Source organism: Oncorhynchus clarkii, chromosome 13, assembly GCF_045791955.1.
Source record: "Oncorhynchus clarkii lewisi isolate Uvic-CL-2024 chromosome 13, UVic_Ocla_1.0, whole genome shotgun sequence".
In the NCBI taxonomy this organism is placed as follows: Eukaryota; Metazoa; Chordata; class Actinopteri; order Salmoniformes; family Salmonidae; genus Oncorhynchus; species Oncorhynchus clarkii.
Window position 1 is genome coordinate 41,655,303 of NC_092159.1, and position 17,082 is coordinate 41,672,384.

Here is a 17,082-nt window from a genome sequence, read left to right on the forward strand (position 1 = left end):
TGTCAGCAATGGGTGTGGCTGAAACAACCAAATCCACTCATTTGAAGGGGTGTCCACATACTTTTGCATATATAGTGTATGTCTCAAACGTTGTTCTCACAGATGGATTATGTTGCGAAACAGAAGCAGGGTTTGGAAGGGACCTCCTGCAATGCTCACAGGGTAGCCACAAAACAACCACATCCTCAGTGACACTGCAGCAGATGACGACTTCCAATATGTCAGATATGTCATTGTGCACTGAACTTGATCACACAGTCTGTGACACAAATTAATGAATTCATTTGGCTTTAGAACTACTCGAACAATGATGCCATGTGGCATGGTTAGCCGAATCTATCAGAACCAATAAGGTAAGAATACTATCTGAATAGTATTTTTCTGAATAACATGAATAACATTGAAGTACAATATCTTTATTCTATTGTTAGCGTTGTCTACCATTGTTAAGATTTCTTTGTGTGAGGTTTGGTGTTATTGTAAACAGATTTGTAGCTTACATTTCCAGACTTAACCTTTGCTTGACATGAAAGTGATAGTTTAATTCAAGACTTTCTCCTTCTTCTCGACTTCAATACAATACTATATATTTGTTTCCTACACTTCCAGTAATGGTTATTTCACTTCAAATAATGAACTCCAACACAAGGACATATGTGATTTATTGTTTTTCAGGCTTTCAGGTGCCATTGATGATCTCAGTTATTGAGCAGAACAGTCCATTGTTGCCCTCATGGCTGTGAAACAACCGCTAATCAGCTCACTGGTGTTGTGTTACCTGATTCAATATGGTAAGTTGAACTTTTTCTCATCTATTATTTGTGCTATATATTGTATTGATTTTCAAGTGATGTGTTTTCTCAAACACATATCTAGATAGTTATCTCCTATGAGTAGTAATTGGTTGGATTAGCAGGAAATGTTTTTATCACAGGGTACCAGCTGAGCCTTATATAGACTATGAGTCTGGGTACCATGGCACTGGCATCACACTGACCACATCATCCTTTTTTCCTGCATTCAGTTGCATGTTTCTGCAATGTCACCTGCACCACAGACTACAATACATCCCTGAACTGTTCCTGCTCAGGCACAGTGCCCTCGTCTCCCATTCTCGTTGAGGCAGAGTGCAGGTACACACTGTTCTCTTTCACTGCTGTGTGTCTGGCCTTGCACCGATAGATTTAAGAGATCACATTTATACATATTTATGTACTGTAACATTTAAACATATCATTTTAAGAAAAACATCTGAATGTTACATAAACCTTTTCATATTTGGTTTTAGTTTTAGTTTTCTTCACAAAAGCTGTATTTGAATAGTATAATCACTCTTCTCTCTTTTCAGAGATTATGTAGACCAAGTGAATGATAGCTGTGAAATAACACCCTCACAAAGCTGGTGTATAATACAACCAGAAGATTTTTTCATGTTAACATTCGCTGACACTAATTGCACTGCAAGAGTAAAGCATACAGGAAAAGAAGACAAAAGGAAAACAGATGACTCAACTGACTGGAAATTGCATAAATTAGGTAAGTGGAGTAGACCTATGTCATAGGATGGTTTGTACTTTCCCCTGAACATTGTCTCTGATTCAGTGACAAGATATGGCATGAATAAGAAGTGTTTATTATTAGCAGTAAGGTCATCTTATTAGCCACTTATCAGCCAATTACTGGATTGAGTATGGTGTCCTATTCTGCTGTGACACATTTTTATCAGCAGTTTTGAACTTTGCACAGCTTTGAAATGACAGTGTTGAACAGTCTTTACAATGAGGATTATTATGTGATGTGGACTGTGCGTCCTGGGTTCTTATGTATCACCCGCTTTGAAAGCTAATATGGTACAAATGATTGAGCTTTGTGCACTTGAATCCATACCTTTTTCATATAATGGTTCCAACCCAAGCTTCTCGGCCTTTTCTTCCATAGTGAAGCCGCAGCATCCAGTCAATGTACAAGTGACAGAGAACATTGACAGCTACAACGTCACTTGGCAGATGGATCAAAACATTTACCTTGATGAATCCCTCATGTACAGGGTGCGGATTACAACAAATAATAACTATATAAAGGTAAAAACATATATTTGCTATGTTACATGTTTCCAATAAAATATTACAGTATGTGAAAGACCAGGTCCCCCAAACTGTTAAATATACGTTTTTCTTTTGACCTACAGGATCCAGTCTATTACCCTGTAAGAGAGGACCAGAGGTACCTAGTGCTAAACAGCCTTCAACTGCAACCAGGAACTGAGTATGTGGCGAATGTCCAGGCCTCAGTGAACCCTGCGAGTTACTACCAAGGTCCCTGGAGTGAATGGAGCTCCACCGTAGAATGGAGGACTACAGGTACATGAATGCAGCAAGTTTAGTTTTGACTGATCTGCGTTGCATGCTTTTCCTGAATATATTTGATTGGGACTTCATTTTTCAGGTTATAGTAATGTATGAAGTGGAGTAAAATGCCTCTCTCTCTCTCTACACTATGTGTATTTTTTACAGAAGGGGATGATAAGTTATGGTGGCAGTGGCCCGTTTTACTGACCATTCTCCCCTGTTTGATCCTGTGCTGCCTGTGCTACCTCTTTAAAATGTGAGTATGCCTTATTTTTGATCCTTCAGGTAACAGTAAGTGTTTGTGTTTGCTAAACATTTTTTATCAGACACCAACTTGTATCCTCAATTTCTTCAGGTCTGCCAATAAATGAAATGTTTTAGCCTGGTCACTATCATATGTGCTACATCCAACTTCTCTGACTTTCGTCAGATGCCTTGAACAAACAACAGTTGGCTAAAGCACAAATTGATCTGCGACCAGGCTAGAAATGTTCAGCCTCTTGGTGTTTTTACAGAAAGCGTGAATACACTATACACTTTCCTGGCATAACCTCCCACATACACAGAAACCACAGCTGATGCTCTTTACTTGCAGATACAGGAAGTCAGAGCTGCTTCTACATTATCATTATACCAAACCTAACCCATGATAGCACGGTGGTTAGGTTTGCTTCTACATTATTATTAGTAATCCACTTACCCTATAAAACATATTATAACATCTGCATAGAGAGAAATTCCATCTTCCCAGAAATGAAAAGTGAAAGAGTATTTGTGAAAAGCAGAACTATTCAGGTCATGTCACTTTCACATATTCACATATAATTTCCTTTGTGAAAACAACCTGTTTGTCACTTGCCTCTACATCTCTTCCCTGTAGATTGTGGCCGAAGAGGCTACACTTGATGAACTATTCCCCAAGCCCAGAGGACTTTTTCAAGCCTCTCTACCACACATATGGAGGGGATTTTAAGGTAAAAATACAGGCAAAACAAAAATAACTCATTGCGTCTGTGGGACTTGTTCTAAACCCCTTCAGCAGGTGTTGCCGATAGGGGGAACTTCAGCATGGCCAAAAATGGGACTTTCCCATAATCAAATCCCACAATGACTACACATATGAGGGGGGCATTATAATGACTCAGTCTGCAGGGGCTTCAAGGGCTTGTTTTTCAACTTACATGTGGGTAGATGCTCAGTAGACATTGAGCTTACGTTCTACATCAGAGCAGTTCACCCCCCAATGGAAAATACCACAGGTAGAAATCTAAACTCAGATGTTTGCTAGGGTTATATTTAAATATTTTCCACTTAGAGTATTTTATAAATATTCCAGAAAGGTAACCACTTGTCTTTTTTAGATTTGCCTTTTTTATATTATTTACAAAACAATTGACACTCTTATGAAGGGGTAATATCCACTATGCTTAGTGAATACTAAAAACATGTCATTTTTAAATGTAAAATGTATTGCCTTTTAATTTGGCATGAATACAACCAGTCATGATGTTTTCATCTGATTAACCAGGTTTGTATCCAACGTTTTGACGCGGGTAAAGTACGTCAGATACAAAAGTAATGACAGGCCTGATGGAAACGGTAAACTTTCCACATGTCGACCAAACAAAATATGTGTCGGTAAATTGAATTATGCGAGAAATTTCGGTGGAAACGCTTTTATGCGCAAATATTGATATAATAACCATAATTTCGAAGTAAACTTGGAGTCACGCGATGACACGTTGTGCGTTCCTCAAACTATGACTTTTCGGGAAAACCTGCACTTTTAGTTGATTAAACTACAGATTAAATACATTATGATTAACTTCACATGGTGGTGAAAGTGCTTTTTTTTAAAATAATCTCGCTCTTTTGTCCATATAATCTCATCATGTAGGCTATACGTGCGCTCTAGCCAACAGCGCGCAGATAGCGCGGTGAGTTGTTCCCAAACTGTGGGGGAACTCAGTCCAGCTTTCAATTTACTCTTGAAAGCTGTAATAGTAGAATGCACAAGGAATAATTTCGAAAATGGGTAGTGCATCATCAGTTTTCCTCTTGTCATGTCAGTCATTGCATACCTTAGAGAGCTATTTATAACGTGTTATAAATGTCCATATAACTAGCCCATGTCAGCTGTTTTTTTAGCCCATATATTTTGTAGCAATGTTCGAGTCACTCAAATATCACGTGCATACATATTAGACATGGCAAAATGTATAGAATTGCAAGAAAATTTGCTTTAAAACTGCTAAATGCTCTCTGCAACCCATGACAAAATGTGTAGAATTTCAGGAAATAAAGACGGGTATGAACAGTTTGTGTCATGAACAGTGCTTGTGCCCAAAGAAATAGACGTGGGGTGCGCGGGATGTTCCCCAGTGCGGGATGGGGTGGGGTACTGAGTGAAAACGTTTGGGATCCCCTGGGCTAGAGCGCACGTGTCAATACCAGAGAGGGCACACAATATTTACATTTTTTGTCATTTAGCAGACACTCTTATCCAGAGTTATTTACAGGAGCAATTATGGTTAAGTGCGTTACTCAAGGGTACATCGACCGATTTTTCAAGTAGAAGATTTGGGGATTCGAACCGGTAACTTTTCGGTTACTGGCCCAACGCTCTTAGCCGCTAGGCTACCTGACACAAATTATCACACAAATTATTTTGTGAGAAAACCATGAGTTGAAAATACGATGGAAACCCATTTTAACTTATTTGTATGTGCACTACACCATCACGCACATCCTTTTATAGGTAACAAGTAATTTTGATGGAAACACATCTCTAGCGGGAAAATGCGCATATTTGTTTTATGTGGATTCTTTGATATTCGCATGAAGATCTGTTGCCAATTCCTTCAAAAAGTAGGCTACTTGTGCACGTTTGTCCACAAAAATAATAACAGCATCCAAGCAATGCACTGTGCACCCGCCATTTGAAAATGGAAAGAGACATCTGTTAGGCTACAAAACACCAAAAAGTGCAATGACATTCAGGGGTTGTCATATTAGGTATACTCTTGTAGCCTGATGCGTCTTGCTGCCCACGCGCGTTTCAGTCTCAGCCTCGGCCAGTCATCTCTGCCTTGGCAAAATGTCATTGTTCACGTCGAACCACACAGCATTTTGGAGCGTATACCACACGTTTTTAATTAAATTCGCTCAGACAAGCGGCAACGATAAATTCTGGTGTAATAGCCTACAGTTTTCTTGCCATCTTCATTTCAATTATTGTGATGGGCTCATGTTTTACCGGTATGGCGTAATGCCACTATTTATTTTGCTGGTACTCTACCCGACCATGGCGGCTTACTTTCACCCATGACTATAATTATATCCTGATGAAGGAAACAAATGTGTTGGTAAAAAATATTAAAATATCAACAGCCTCTGTCACCTAGCTCTAAAGTGTACACCCAGTACCGTTTATCATCAGGGGCCTCATTTATCAACTGTGTACATTTCTTATTAAATTATTGCAGAGGTGGAGGTTCTAGGATTTGTGCATGCAACAAAATATATGCATGTTTTCATTGATAAATCAGAGCCATATTATATTTGTGAACTCGGGAACGAGCGCTACAATCCCACCTGGAAAAAGCCCTTCATTAACTTTTTATGGTGACAGAAATACGAAAATGTGCTGTATGATTTGGAAATGTTGTAACTGGGCCATGTCCGTTTCTACAAGAAAGCACAATAGCACATGTGATAACATTTCTGTGGAGGTGTAGGCAGAATGTTTTAACTTCCCAGACATGCCACTATGCAAATCTTATGCCATTAGTAACCCTTAGTGCAATCCATATAGCTTTTTAAAATTATTATTGTATTGTGAAAAGTAGTACAGTGCCTTCAGAAAATATTCACAGGCCTTGACTTTTTCCACATTTTGTTGTGTTATAGTCGGAATTTAAAATTGATTTTATTGAGAGATTTTTCTTCACTGGCCTACACACAATAACCCATAATATCTAAGTGGAATTATGTTTTTCGATTTTCTTTTTACAAATTAATTCAAAATGAAAATCTGAAATGTCTTGAGTCAAAAAGTATTCAACCTACTTGTTGTGACAATAATAAATAAGTTCAGGAGTAAGGATGCGCTGAACAAGTCACATAATAAGTTGCATGGATTCAGTAGTGTTTAACATGATTTTCGATTGTCTCTGTACCCCAAACATATAATGAATTATCTGTAAGGTCCCTCAGTGAGAAGTGAATTTCAAACGCAGATATAATCACAAAGACCAGGGAGGTTTTCCAATGCCTCGCAAAAGGCACCTATTGTTAGATGTGTAAAACAAAAGGCAGACATTAAATATCCTCTGAGCATGGTGAAGTTATTAATTACACTTTGGATGGTGTATCAATACACCCAGTCATTACAAAGACACAGGCATCCTTTCTAACTCAGTTGCAGGAGAGGTACAGCTCAGGGATTTCACCATGAGGCCAATGGCGACTTTAAAACAATTACAGAGTTTAATGGCTGTGATGGGACAAAACTGAGGATGGATCAACAACATTGTATACTCCACAATACTAGCCTAATTGACAGAGTGAAACGAAGGAAGCCTGTACAAAATAAAAATATTCCAAAACATGCATCCTGTTTGCAACAAGGCACTAAAGTAATACTGCAAAGAAATTGGCAAAGCAATTCACTTTTTGTCCTTATTACAAAAGTGTTATGTTTGGGGCAAATCCAATACAACACATTACTGAGAACCACTCTCCATATTTTCAAGCATAGTGGTGGCTGCATCATGTTATGGGTATGCTTGTAATCAAAGGGCGGGGGAGTTTTTCAGGATAAAAAAAGAAACGGAATGGAGCTGAGCACAGGCAAAATCTTAGAGGAAAACCTGGTTCAGTCTGCTTTCCACCAGACAATGGGAGAGGAATTCACTGTTCAGCAGGACAATAACCTAAAACACAAGGCTAAATCAACACTGGAGTTGTTTACCAAGAAGGCAGTGAATGTTCCTGAGTGGCCAAGTTAAAATTGAGACTTAAATCTCCTTGAAAATATATGGCAAGACCTGAAAATGGTTGCCTAGCAATGACCAATAAACAATTTGACAGAGCTTAAAGAATTTTGAAAATAATCATGGGGAAATGTTGCACAATCAAGGTGTGGAAAGACTCACAGCTGTAATCACACAGTTGATAAATGAGTCCCCTGATGATAGAAGCACCTTTGGCGGCGATTACAGTATTTACTCAGGAGTGTAAATGATATATTTATGTGTTTAATTTATACATTTGTTTAATTTTTTTAATTCTGAAAACGTGTTTTACCTTTTTCATTATGAGGCATTATGTGTAGATGGTTGAGTAAAACATATTTGATCAATTTAGAATTCAGGCTGTAACAACAAAATGTGGAATAAATCAAGGGATATGAATACTTTCTATTTGTGAAAAAGTATGTTTTATTGTTAACATACAGTGCTGTGCCTATAATAAAATGAAGACTTTAACCCCTATTTCTCAGCCCCGATATCTATGTACCTCAACCCACTAACCCCACACACACCTACACCCAGTTACCCACACACCTCGGCCCTGTTACCCCAATGCCTTTACCCTAAGACCCACATGCCAATACCCTAATATTGATACAATTAAGCCCCGATGCACATGTATCCTTGCCCTATAAGCCCTATTTCTTACCCCTAGACCGCAGTTCTTTTGCCAAAATACCTCATCCCAGTTACCTGCTTATCACAGCCCTGTTCCCCACTTTGACTAGGCCTGTATTCCCCAAGTATTCCGCTAATGATTTCATAGATAAACTCATAATACAGTGGTATAACACGTGCCAAAACCCAACTGACTTTTATTCCTACCACAAACTTGCTGCCAGAAAATATTTGAATAGGCAAATAGACATCCATCCAGACCCATTGCCTGTATGAGCCTTGTGTATCCCTACACCCCATTACTCATAAAAACTAAGTAAATCCATGGGCACACTCAAATAAAACAGGTCTACCCCAGTGCCCAAGCCTCAACGTTCATACAAACCAGGTCTACTCTTTTGTTGTTGTCTTTTTTTAAATAGTTGGGGTGGCGCTACAGGTACAATATTCAAATTCATATAATTTTATATTCTGTTCATATCATGTTTCCCATTCATTATTTCACACATATATTTTCGTGTTGTACCTGTGGGCTGCCACTCCGGAAAAAAAAAAACATAATTTGTATCATATTACAGTTTAAGTATAATAAATTAATAATAATAATAATAATAGTAATAATAAATTCAGAATGTGCATGGAAAAGAAAACAAAAAAAGAAGTGGGTCTCCAAAAACTACCCCCACCCTCCCATTCCCCTGACCCCACCCAGATAACATGTCTCCATCCCACCTCCAAATACGATTATGATTCAAGCCCATATAATAAAGGTCAAAGAAACATAGTCGACATGTTGCTATTCTATCTCCTTGCTGACGGCAAATGTATCTGTTTTATCATTAGGCTATGCTTTTATGGTTTTATTAGCCAACCATTATTTTTTGGTGCATATGTACCTTTGATAAATGAGGCCCCTGCTTGTTTCTCAACTCCAGTTACATCAACATCCAGTAGGGGGAAGTGATGTCCATGGGAAAATTAAAGCCATGCATAAAAAAAAAATACCTTTGAGATAGGCCAACATTGAAGGAATATGTGTAGAGAGAGACATAGATTCTATGTCTGAAGTCAGTAAACAACCAATGGTGTCAAAACAAGTGCCTATTCAGAATGCCATTATCAATTTGTACTGGGCAGGGCTTTGGTGGGGCACAATGTGGACTTGTTCTGACATCAGTCCAAAAGATCCCTTTTCATATCATCCAGAGTATAACAATTACACACACACACACACACACACACACACACACACACACACACACACACACACACACACACACACACACACACACACACACACACACACACACACACACACACACACACACAACAAATAGATGATGATAAATGGGTAGATGTAAATCATCTTTTCACATAAATTCACATAAAATTGTGAAAATGCAAGTATTTGAAAAGAGCGCTGAAATCTTTTACTTCCTCTGTGGCTGCAGAGAGTCTGGAAGAACACCAGTAGCATTCTTGATACACACGGGAAACTGTTGTCCGTGAAAAAGCAGCAGCGTTGCAGTCCTTGACATACTCAAACCAGTGCGCCTGGCACCTACTACCATACCCCGTTCAAAGGCACTTAAATCTTTTGTCTTTCCCATTCACCCTCTGAATGGCACACATACACAATCCAAGTCTCAATTGTCACGAAGGCTTAAAAATCTTTCTTTAACTTGTCTCCTCTCTTTCATCTACACTGATTTGAAGTGGATTTAACAGGTGACATTAATAAGGGATCATAGCTTTCACCTGGTCAGTCTGTCATGGAAAGAGCAGGTGTTCCAAATGTTTTGGACGCTCAGTGGATAGTGTTCACGTTTGTATTCCTAGGCATTACGAATCAAGCTCCGCAGAAACAGACATCTAACTGGAGCACACAGACAGTGGTGTAAAGTACTGGATTACAAATACTTTAAAGTACTAAAGTTGTTTTTGGGGGTATCTTTACTTTACTATTTATATTTTTGACAACTTTTATTTTTACTCCACTACATTCCGAAAGAAAATAATGTACTTTTTACTCCAGATATTTTCCCTGACACCCCAAAGTACTCGTTACATTTTGTAAGTTTAGCAGGACAGGAAAATGGTCCAATTCACGCACTTATCAAGAGAATATCCCTGATCATCCCTACTGCCTCTGATCTGGTGGACTCACTAAATACACATGCTTCGTTTGTAAATTAAGTTTGGAGTGTGCCCCTGGTTATCCAAAAATAAATTAAAACAACTAGAAAATTGTGCCGTCTGGTTTGTGTAAAATAAGGAATTTTAAATTATTTATACTTTTACTTTTGATACTTATTTGAGAAATGACATGTATTTTTGATACTTAAGTATATTTAAAACCAAATACTTTTAGACTTTTATTCAAGTAGTATTTTACTGGGTGACTTTCACTTTTACTTGAGTCATTTGCTATTAAGGTATCTTTACTTTTACAAAAAAGTATTACATTTGGGTAGTTTTTCCACCACTGCACACAGATAATCATATTATCACATTCACATGAATTATTAGAATATTACTTATGATTCTGTATTAATATCAGTGATGTAGTGGTAAAAAAAAGTAGAAAATGGATAAGATGAACATTCACCAATAAACGAAAAAGTATGACATTTGTATAACTGTATTGTTTGCATTTTAATGTAGGCCATGTCGAGATGTTCAAATTGAAACATATCTTATTTTGAAGTTCCTACCTTGTGTGATAAGACTAGTACAAATATGGGGCCGAGACCCCAACTTTGGGAACCACTGTACTAACCTCTCTCTCTGCTAGCTTCCCTTCTCTTCTCTGCATTCAGCCTCGATCACCACACCAATGTCTCAGTAGCATACTCTCTGTAAAGCAAAGTTATTATGATAATTTAGTAGCCTATATGTTGCTCCTGCTGAGGTAGGCTCCGTTTGACGTTAGCTTCTTACTTCATTCTTCAATCTGGCTAAATAATACTAGCCAGAGCACTTCAACGTTGGTTAGTGTTATCCTACCCTAACCTTAATCCTTACCGTAACTATTTTACATTTAAACTATAATGCGTTAGGGACGTCACAAAGATTCCGAATAGCATGGACTCTTCAAAGTTACTGCAATAGAAGTCTCTACCGGCACTTAGCCACCTGACTGACTATTTACCAGTTGTGCCCTCATTCTCCGAAAGTCGGTTTTGGTTTGTTTGGGGGATGTCTGTAGACACTATTTACCAGTTGTGCCCTCATTCTCCGAAAATCGCCTTTTGTACGGCATCTCGCAAACACTGTCAGAAGCCGAGCAGCATCTCTAGTTTTGCCTACCTACTCAACTGAGCCGACTCCGAGTTTAGGTAGCTCGTTTCACGTCTCAGGCCATGGCTTGTTCCGCGAGAGGGTGGAGTTAACCGTTTGAGAGAGTGGTGAATGTGCTACTAAAAAGGCTAATCCGGGGGACGAAGGTGAACATAACGAACAATTCTATGGCAAAGAGGCGGGCGCGATTAGAACTCGGTTAGATCAAGAATATAACGTAAACTCGTACATCGCCTTGGTCCGTACAATTGCCCTTATTTTAGCGCCCCCAAAACGTAATACTTCCAGATCAACTGTAATGTCAATACCATTGTAAAGCACAATGTCTCCCCTTTCCAACAGAATCAATTACATGACCTAAACACTGCCCTTTCGGCATAATTCAAGCAGGCAATGAGCCTGTGGGGCCTTCTAAAAATGGCAGGTGGGGAAGCGAAACTAATGCGTGATAGTGAGAAGGAGAGATGTCATGTGGGAAAATAGTTTTTTTTCACTCGATCTGTCCAACTTATCACCTTATCGCCTCTAAAATGTAAATACAACACTATAAAGAGTTTATATAATGTGTCATTACATACCTATTTGAAGGTTTGTGTCGAATTTGAATCAGGTTTTTATGGCGGTGCTAAAGTGATCTTAGAAGTAAACAGTGGCTTTGAAAATGTTATCGCATGCAATGATGAAGCAAAAAATGACTAGGTATCCCCCCCTTACCCTCCCCCTTACCCCGTCACTGTCCATTTCTTGTTTTTAAAGGATGAGAGAAGTGCTACACTTGGTGGAGAGAGATTGTAAGGCAGAAATAGTTGCTTTATGCGTGCTGTACGTTACAACATGACACATCTAAATGTTAGGAAGGGTCCGTTTTTTCAACTTTTCTCCAATACTATAGAGCCGTTACCATGTCGATCAATGCTTGAATAGAAACCTAGTTCACACCCCCGATTTTGAAGTCAACACAGTCACTACAGTCCCATTAGTTTTCTTTGTAGCCTCGTTTGAATGTTGCGGTTGCGCACATTTGTACGGAATGGGGTGAGTTTACATTAATCATCTTAATTTTTGTCATTTAGCAGACAATTCCAGAGCGACTTACATTTCAGAGTGCATACATTTCAAACTTTTTTTCTTCTCCTGCGTACTGGTCCCCTGTGGGAATCGAACCCATAGCCCTGATGTTGCAATCGCCATGCTCTATCAACTGAGCTTTGATCAATGCTGGGAGCAATATTTACAGTGGGGAGAACAAGTAGTATTTGATACACTGCTGATTTTGCAGGTTTTCCTACTTACAAAGCATGTTGAGGTCTGTAATTTTTATCATAGGTACACTTCAACTGTGAGAGACGGAATCTAAAACAAAAATCCAGACAATCACATTGTATGATTTTTAAGTAATTAATTAGCATTTTATTGCATGACATAAGTATTTGATCACCTACCAACCAGTAAGAATTCCGGCTCTCAAAGACCTGTTCGTTTTTCTTTAAGAAGCCCTCCGGTTCTCCACTCATTACCTGTATTAACTGCACCTGATTGAACTCGTTACCTGTATAAAAGACACCTGTCCACACACTCAATCAAACAGACTCCAACCTCTCCACAATGGCAAAGACCAGGGAGCTGTGTAAGGACATCAAAGATAAAATTGTAGACCTGCACAAGGCTGGGATGGGCTACAGGACAATAGGCAAGCAGCTTGGTGAGAAGGCAACAACTGTTGGCGCAATTATTAGAAAATGGAAGAAGTTCAAGATGACGGTCAATCACCCTCGGTCTGGGGCTCCATGCAAGATCTCACCTCGTGGGGCATCAATGATCATGAGGAAGGTGAGGGATCAGCCCAGAACTACACGGCTGGACCTAGTCAACAACCTGAAGAGAGCTGGGACCACAGTCTCAAAGAAAACCATTAGTGACACACTACGCCGTCATGGACTAAAATCCTGCAGTGCACGCAAGGTCCCCCTGCTCAAGCCAGCGCATGTCCAGGCCCGTCTGAAGTTTGCCAATGACCATCTGGATGATCCAGAGGAGGAATTGAGAAGGTCATGTGGTCTGATGAGACAAAAATAGAGCTTTTTGGTCCAAACTCCACTCGCCGTGTTTGAAGGAAGAAGAAGGATGAGGTCAACCCCAAGAACACCATCCCAACCGTGAATCATGGTGGTTGAAACATCATTCTTTCGGGATGCTTTTCTGCAAAGGGGACAGGACGACTGCACCGTATTGAGGGGAGGATGGATGGGGCCATGTATCGCGGGATCTTGGCCAACAACCTCCTTCCCTCAGTAAGAGCATTGAAGATGGGTCGTGGCTGGGTCTTCCAGCATGACAACGACCCGAAACACACAGCCAGTGCAACTAAGGAGTGGCTCCGTAAGAAGCATCTCAAGGTCCTGGAGTGGCCTAGCCAGTCTCCAGACCTGAACCCAATAGAAAATCTTTGGAGGGAGCTGAAAGTACGTATTGCCCAGCGACAGCCCCGAAACCTGAAGGATCTGGAGAAGGTCTGTATGGAGGAGTGGGCCAAAATCCCTGCTGCAGTGTGTGCAAACCTGGTCAAGAACTACAGGAAACGTATGATCTCTGTAATTGCAAACAAAGGTTTCTGTCCCAAATATTAAGTTCCGCTTTTCTGATGTATCAAATACCTATGTCATGCAATAAAATGCTAATTAATTACTTAAAAATCACACCATGTGATTTTCTGGATTTTTGTTTTAGATTCCGTCTCTCACAGTTGAAGTGTACCTATGATAGAAATTACAGACCTCTACATGCTTTGTAAGTAGGAAAACCTGCAAAATCGACAGTGTATCAAATACTTGTTCTCCCCACTGTAGATGTTGACTCATAATTGAGTTTCTTTATTGTGTACAAACTATATTGTAGCGACCTTAACCCAAAACCTAGCCAAAAGGTTTGGACCTATTGGCATATTTTTATTTTTATTTGACTTGGCAAGTCAGTTAAAAACAAATTCTTATTTACAATGACAGCCTACCCCAGGCAAACCCTAACAACACTGGGCCAATTGTGCACTGCCCTATGGGACTCCCAATCACAGACAGTTGTGATACAGCCTGAATCAAACCGGAGTCTGTAGTGACACCTCTAACACTGAGCTACAGTGCCTTAAACCACTGAGCCACTCGGGAGCCCAAATGGTAATGGTTAAGGTGTTGGCTTGCAGTCGCGGGACCTATGTTCGAGTCCCCGTTGGGGCTACCCCCCAAATTTGCTACACTGGTGTCAGAAGTGGGATGGAGCAAGGGTGGCCATCAGAAAGCAGTGTAAACGTGAGGAATTTTGTATTGAGATTCGTGGAGACACACTCTCCTGAAGCTAATTGATAATATAGTGATCTTAACCCAACACCTAGCGACCTCATCAAGAGGTTTGGACCTCTTGTTGTATTAGTTAAGGTGTTGGCTTGACAGTCACTGGACCTGGGTTTGAGTCCCAGTTGGGGCTACACCCTGAATTCGCTTCAGTGTACTCATATGTAATTATGGCCGTGTCCATGACAGTCACATCATTTCAAAAGATTTAGCAGGCAGGAAAAAGCTAATGAAAGATAAACCAGAGTTACTGGAACCTGTGAAAACATCCTCTTTGCAGCAGCCCACAGATATAAGACACTGATCTTGCCCGCACTACAAGAACTGTAGATTGGTATCTTCACTTCTCTGCCACACACGAGACACATTAGATCGTATTCCTGCTCAACCTAATGTAAACCTAAACTAATCTGTGTTTCTATGGTGCCCTTTCACTAAGCAGTATACACTTCTCTGAACTGCACAGATGTTCTGTGAGAAGTTCAAAGTCATGAGGATGTCCACAGGGGTTTGGTTATAGTTGAGGAGCATGACAGAGCTGTATTAACTATGCTAACTACAGTCAGGTAGTCAGGTATACTAACTACAGTCAGGTAGATGTCTTAAAGCATAAGCTCAATGTCAGTGATGAACGCACATAAAGCAAGTCCCTGATTTATATAGTATAAAAATTACTTCACAGCAAATTACATTATATAAAGAACGCATTTGGTCAATATATGACAAGCACAGTCAGGTAGATGTTTTTTAAATGCCCTCTCTCTTTAGCTGTCTGACAGCTGTTAGTGGTGCAGTATGGCCACTTACTGCTGTCTTTTCAGATGAAAAACAGTGATTAGATTCTGCTGAATTGCTCTTCACCCAGATAAGGTATTTTTCGTGAAAAAACTTGTCCATTCATATCTGTGGGCAACATCTTGCTCTAGGATTCAGAGTTGTATAAAATAACTGCCATCAGTTTCATAAACATTTCTAAATGTTAAAAAATAAAAAAGGTAATTCTTTCTGTGATTGATCTTCATATTGACGACGGAGGTGATAAGCTCTCATTCAACCTTTTGCAACCAAGTGTAGCTCAGTTGGTGGAGCATGGCGCTTGCAAATCCAGATGACCAATACGTGAAAAATGTAAGCATGCATGACTAAGTCGCCTTGTACCTATTGCTCCTTAATCATCCATTTTATCATTATTTTTTGCAGAAATGGGTTGGACCTGTCTTCGTCTTCAGTGAGCTGGATCCCTTGGAGAAAAACCCATCTACACAGATGATGACTGAGAAGCAGCTAGACATCCCCGGGCTGTCCAGGCTGACTGTGGTGGAAGACGGCAGCGGTGGGGACCAGGGCACCTGTCACTCTGCTGGACACATCTCCATTGATACTGTGATGGTGTCTGGGGAGGAAGGAGCTTTGTCAGGGAGTTCTTGGGTGACATACAAGTGCAGCCAAGGTGGGGAAAGCTTCTCCCAATATACTGGAGGCAGCAGAGGAGGTATGGACAGTGAGACGGAGGGCCCTCTTGGTGCTGGGGCAGAAGAGGAAGGAGGGTTAACTGGGCAGAGTGGAAGATGGGCATCAACGGGCCTGCCTGCTATGAAGTGGCAGCTCCAGCTACAGGCCCACAACTATCAACCAGAGCAGATTTCATTGGACTCAGAGGACGGCTACCCTCCCTTGGTGCTGGATCTGGACAGTGTGGACACCATTGACAGTGGAGTCTTTGTTGAGTCTGACTGTAGCAGCCCTGTGAACTCTAACTTTGAGTCTGAGGAGCAGATAGACTCTGGTTTACTGAGTGGGGTAGGCAGTTCCCCTTCTGAATATGTCAAACAGTGGGTGAGGGGTAACACTATGCAAGAGGACTTAACCAATTCAGGACAGAACAGGACGATGTGAGTTCTCCGTCACCACCTCTGTCACTGACAGTGCTCCAGCATATTTGTAAAATTCCGTACTTTCCCTGGCATAGGTATATTGTTCATATTGTCATCATGTTTTTTTTTTTTAAAGTGGAGTACGAATGATTTCTTCCCAACATAAAAATGGTTTATCGTCGTAATACAATAACATTGTTTGACAGTAGTTGTCATGTTGCGTTATGTAAATAGATGTAGATTACTCATTTTGGCCTTCCCAGGCCTAGATTTTGGCCTTCATGTAATTAATCACTTTTTACGGCTTAATTTCTCATGCAAATTCCCTGTAGAAAGGGTATTGTTTTTATATAATGTTTGTCATCTAATGTTTCTTATGTTTGTGACAATGGATCCAATTGAGGAGTTTGCATTCATGTTCAATCGCTTGTTAATTCTTTAAAGGGACAATCTGCAGTTGCTAACAAGTTACTTAACTACCGTGCCTTGCGAAAGTATTCGGCCCCCTTGAACTTTGCGACCGTTTGCCACATTTCAGGCTTCAAACATAAAGATATAAAACTGT

General features: G+C 40.1%; 2 protein-coding genes across 2 annotated transcripts in view; one reads left to right on the forward strand and one right to left on the reverse strand.

Annotated features, from left to right (window-relative positions):
• LOC139364734 (lysine (K)-specific demethylase 8) overlaps positions 1-17,082 on the reverse strand; it is a 491,082-nt gene that overhangs the window by 453,213 nt on the left and 20,787 nt on the right. The gene's annotated exons all lie outside the window — the stretch shown is intronic.
• On the forward strand, positions 693-16,667 carry LOC139423950 (interleukin-21 receptor-like). The gene is given in 9 exon segments (XM_071175609.1): positions 693-714; positions 717-791; positions 1,025-1,133; positions 1,349-1,536; positions 1,939-2,081; positions 2,189-2,360; positions 2,514-2,604; positions 3,229-3,322; positions 15,844-16,667. Coding segments are annotated over 9 exon segments (1,590 nt in total). The 3' UTR covers positions 16,540-16,667.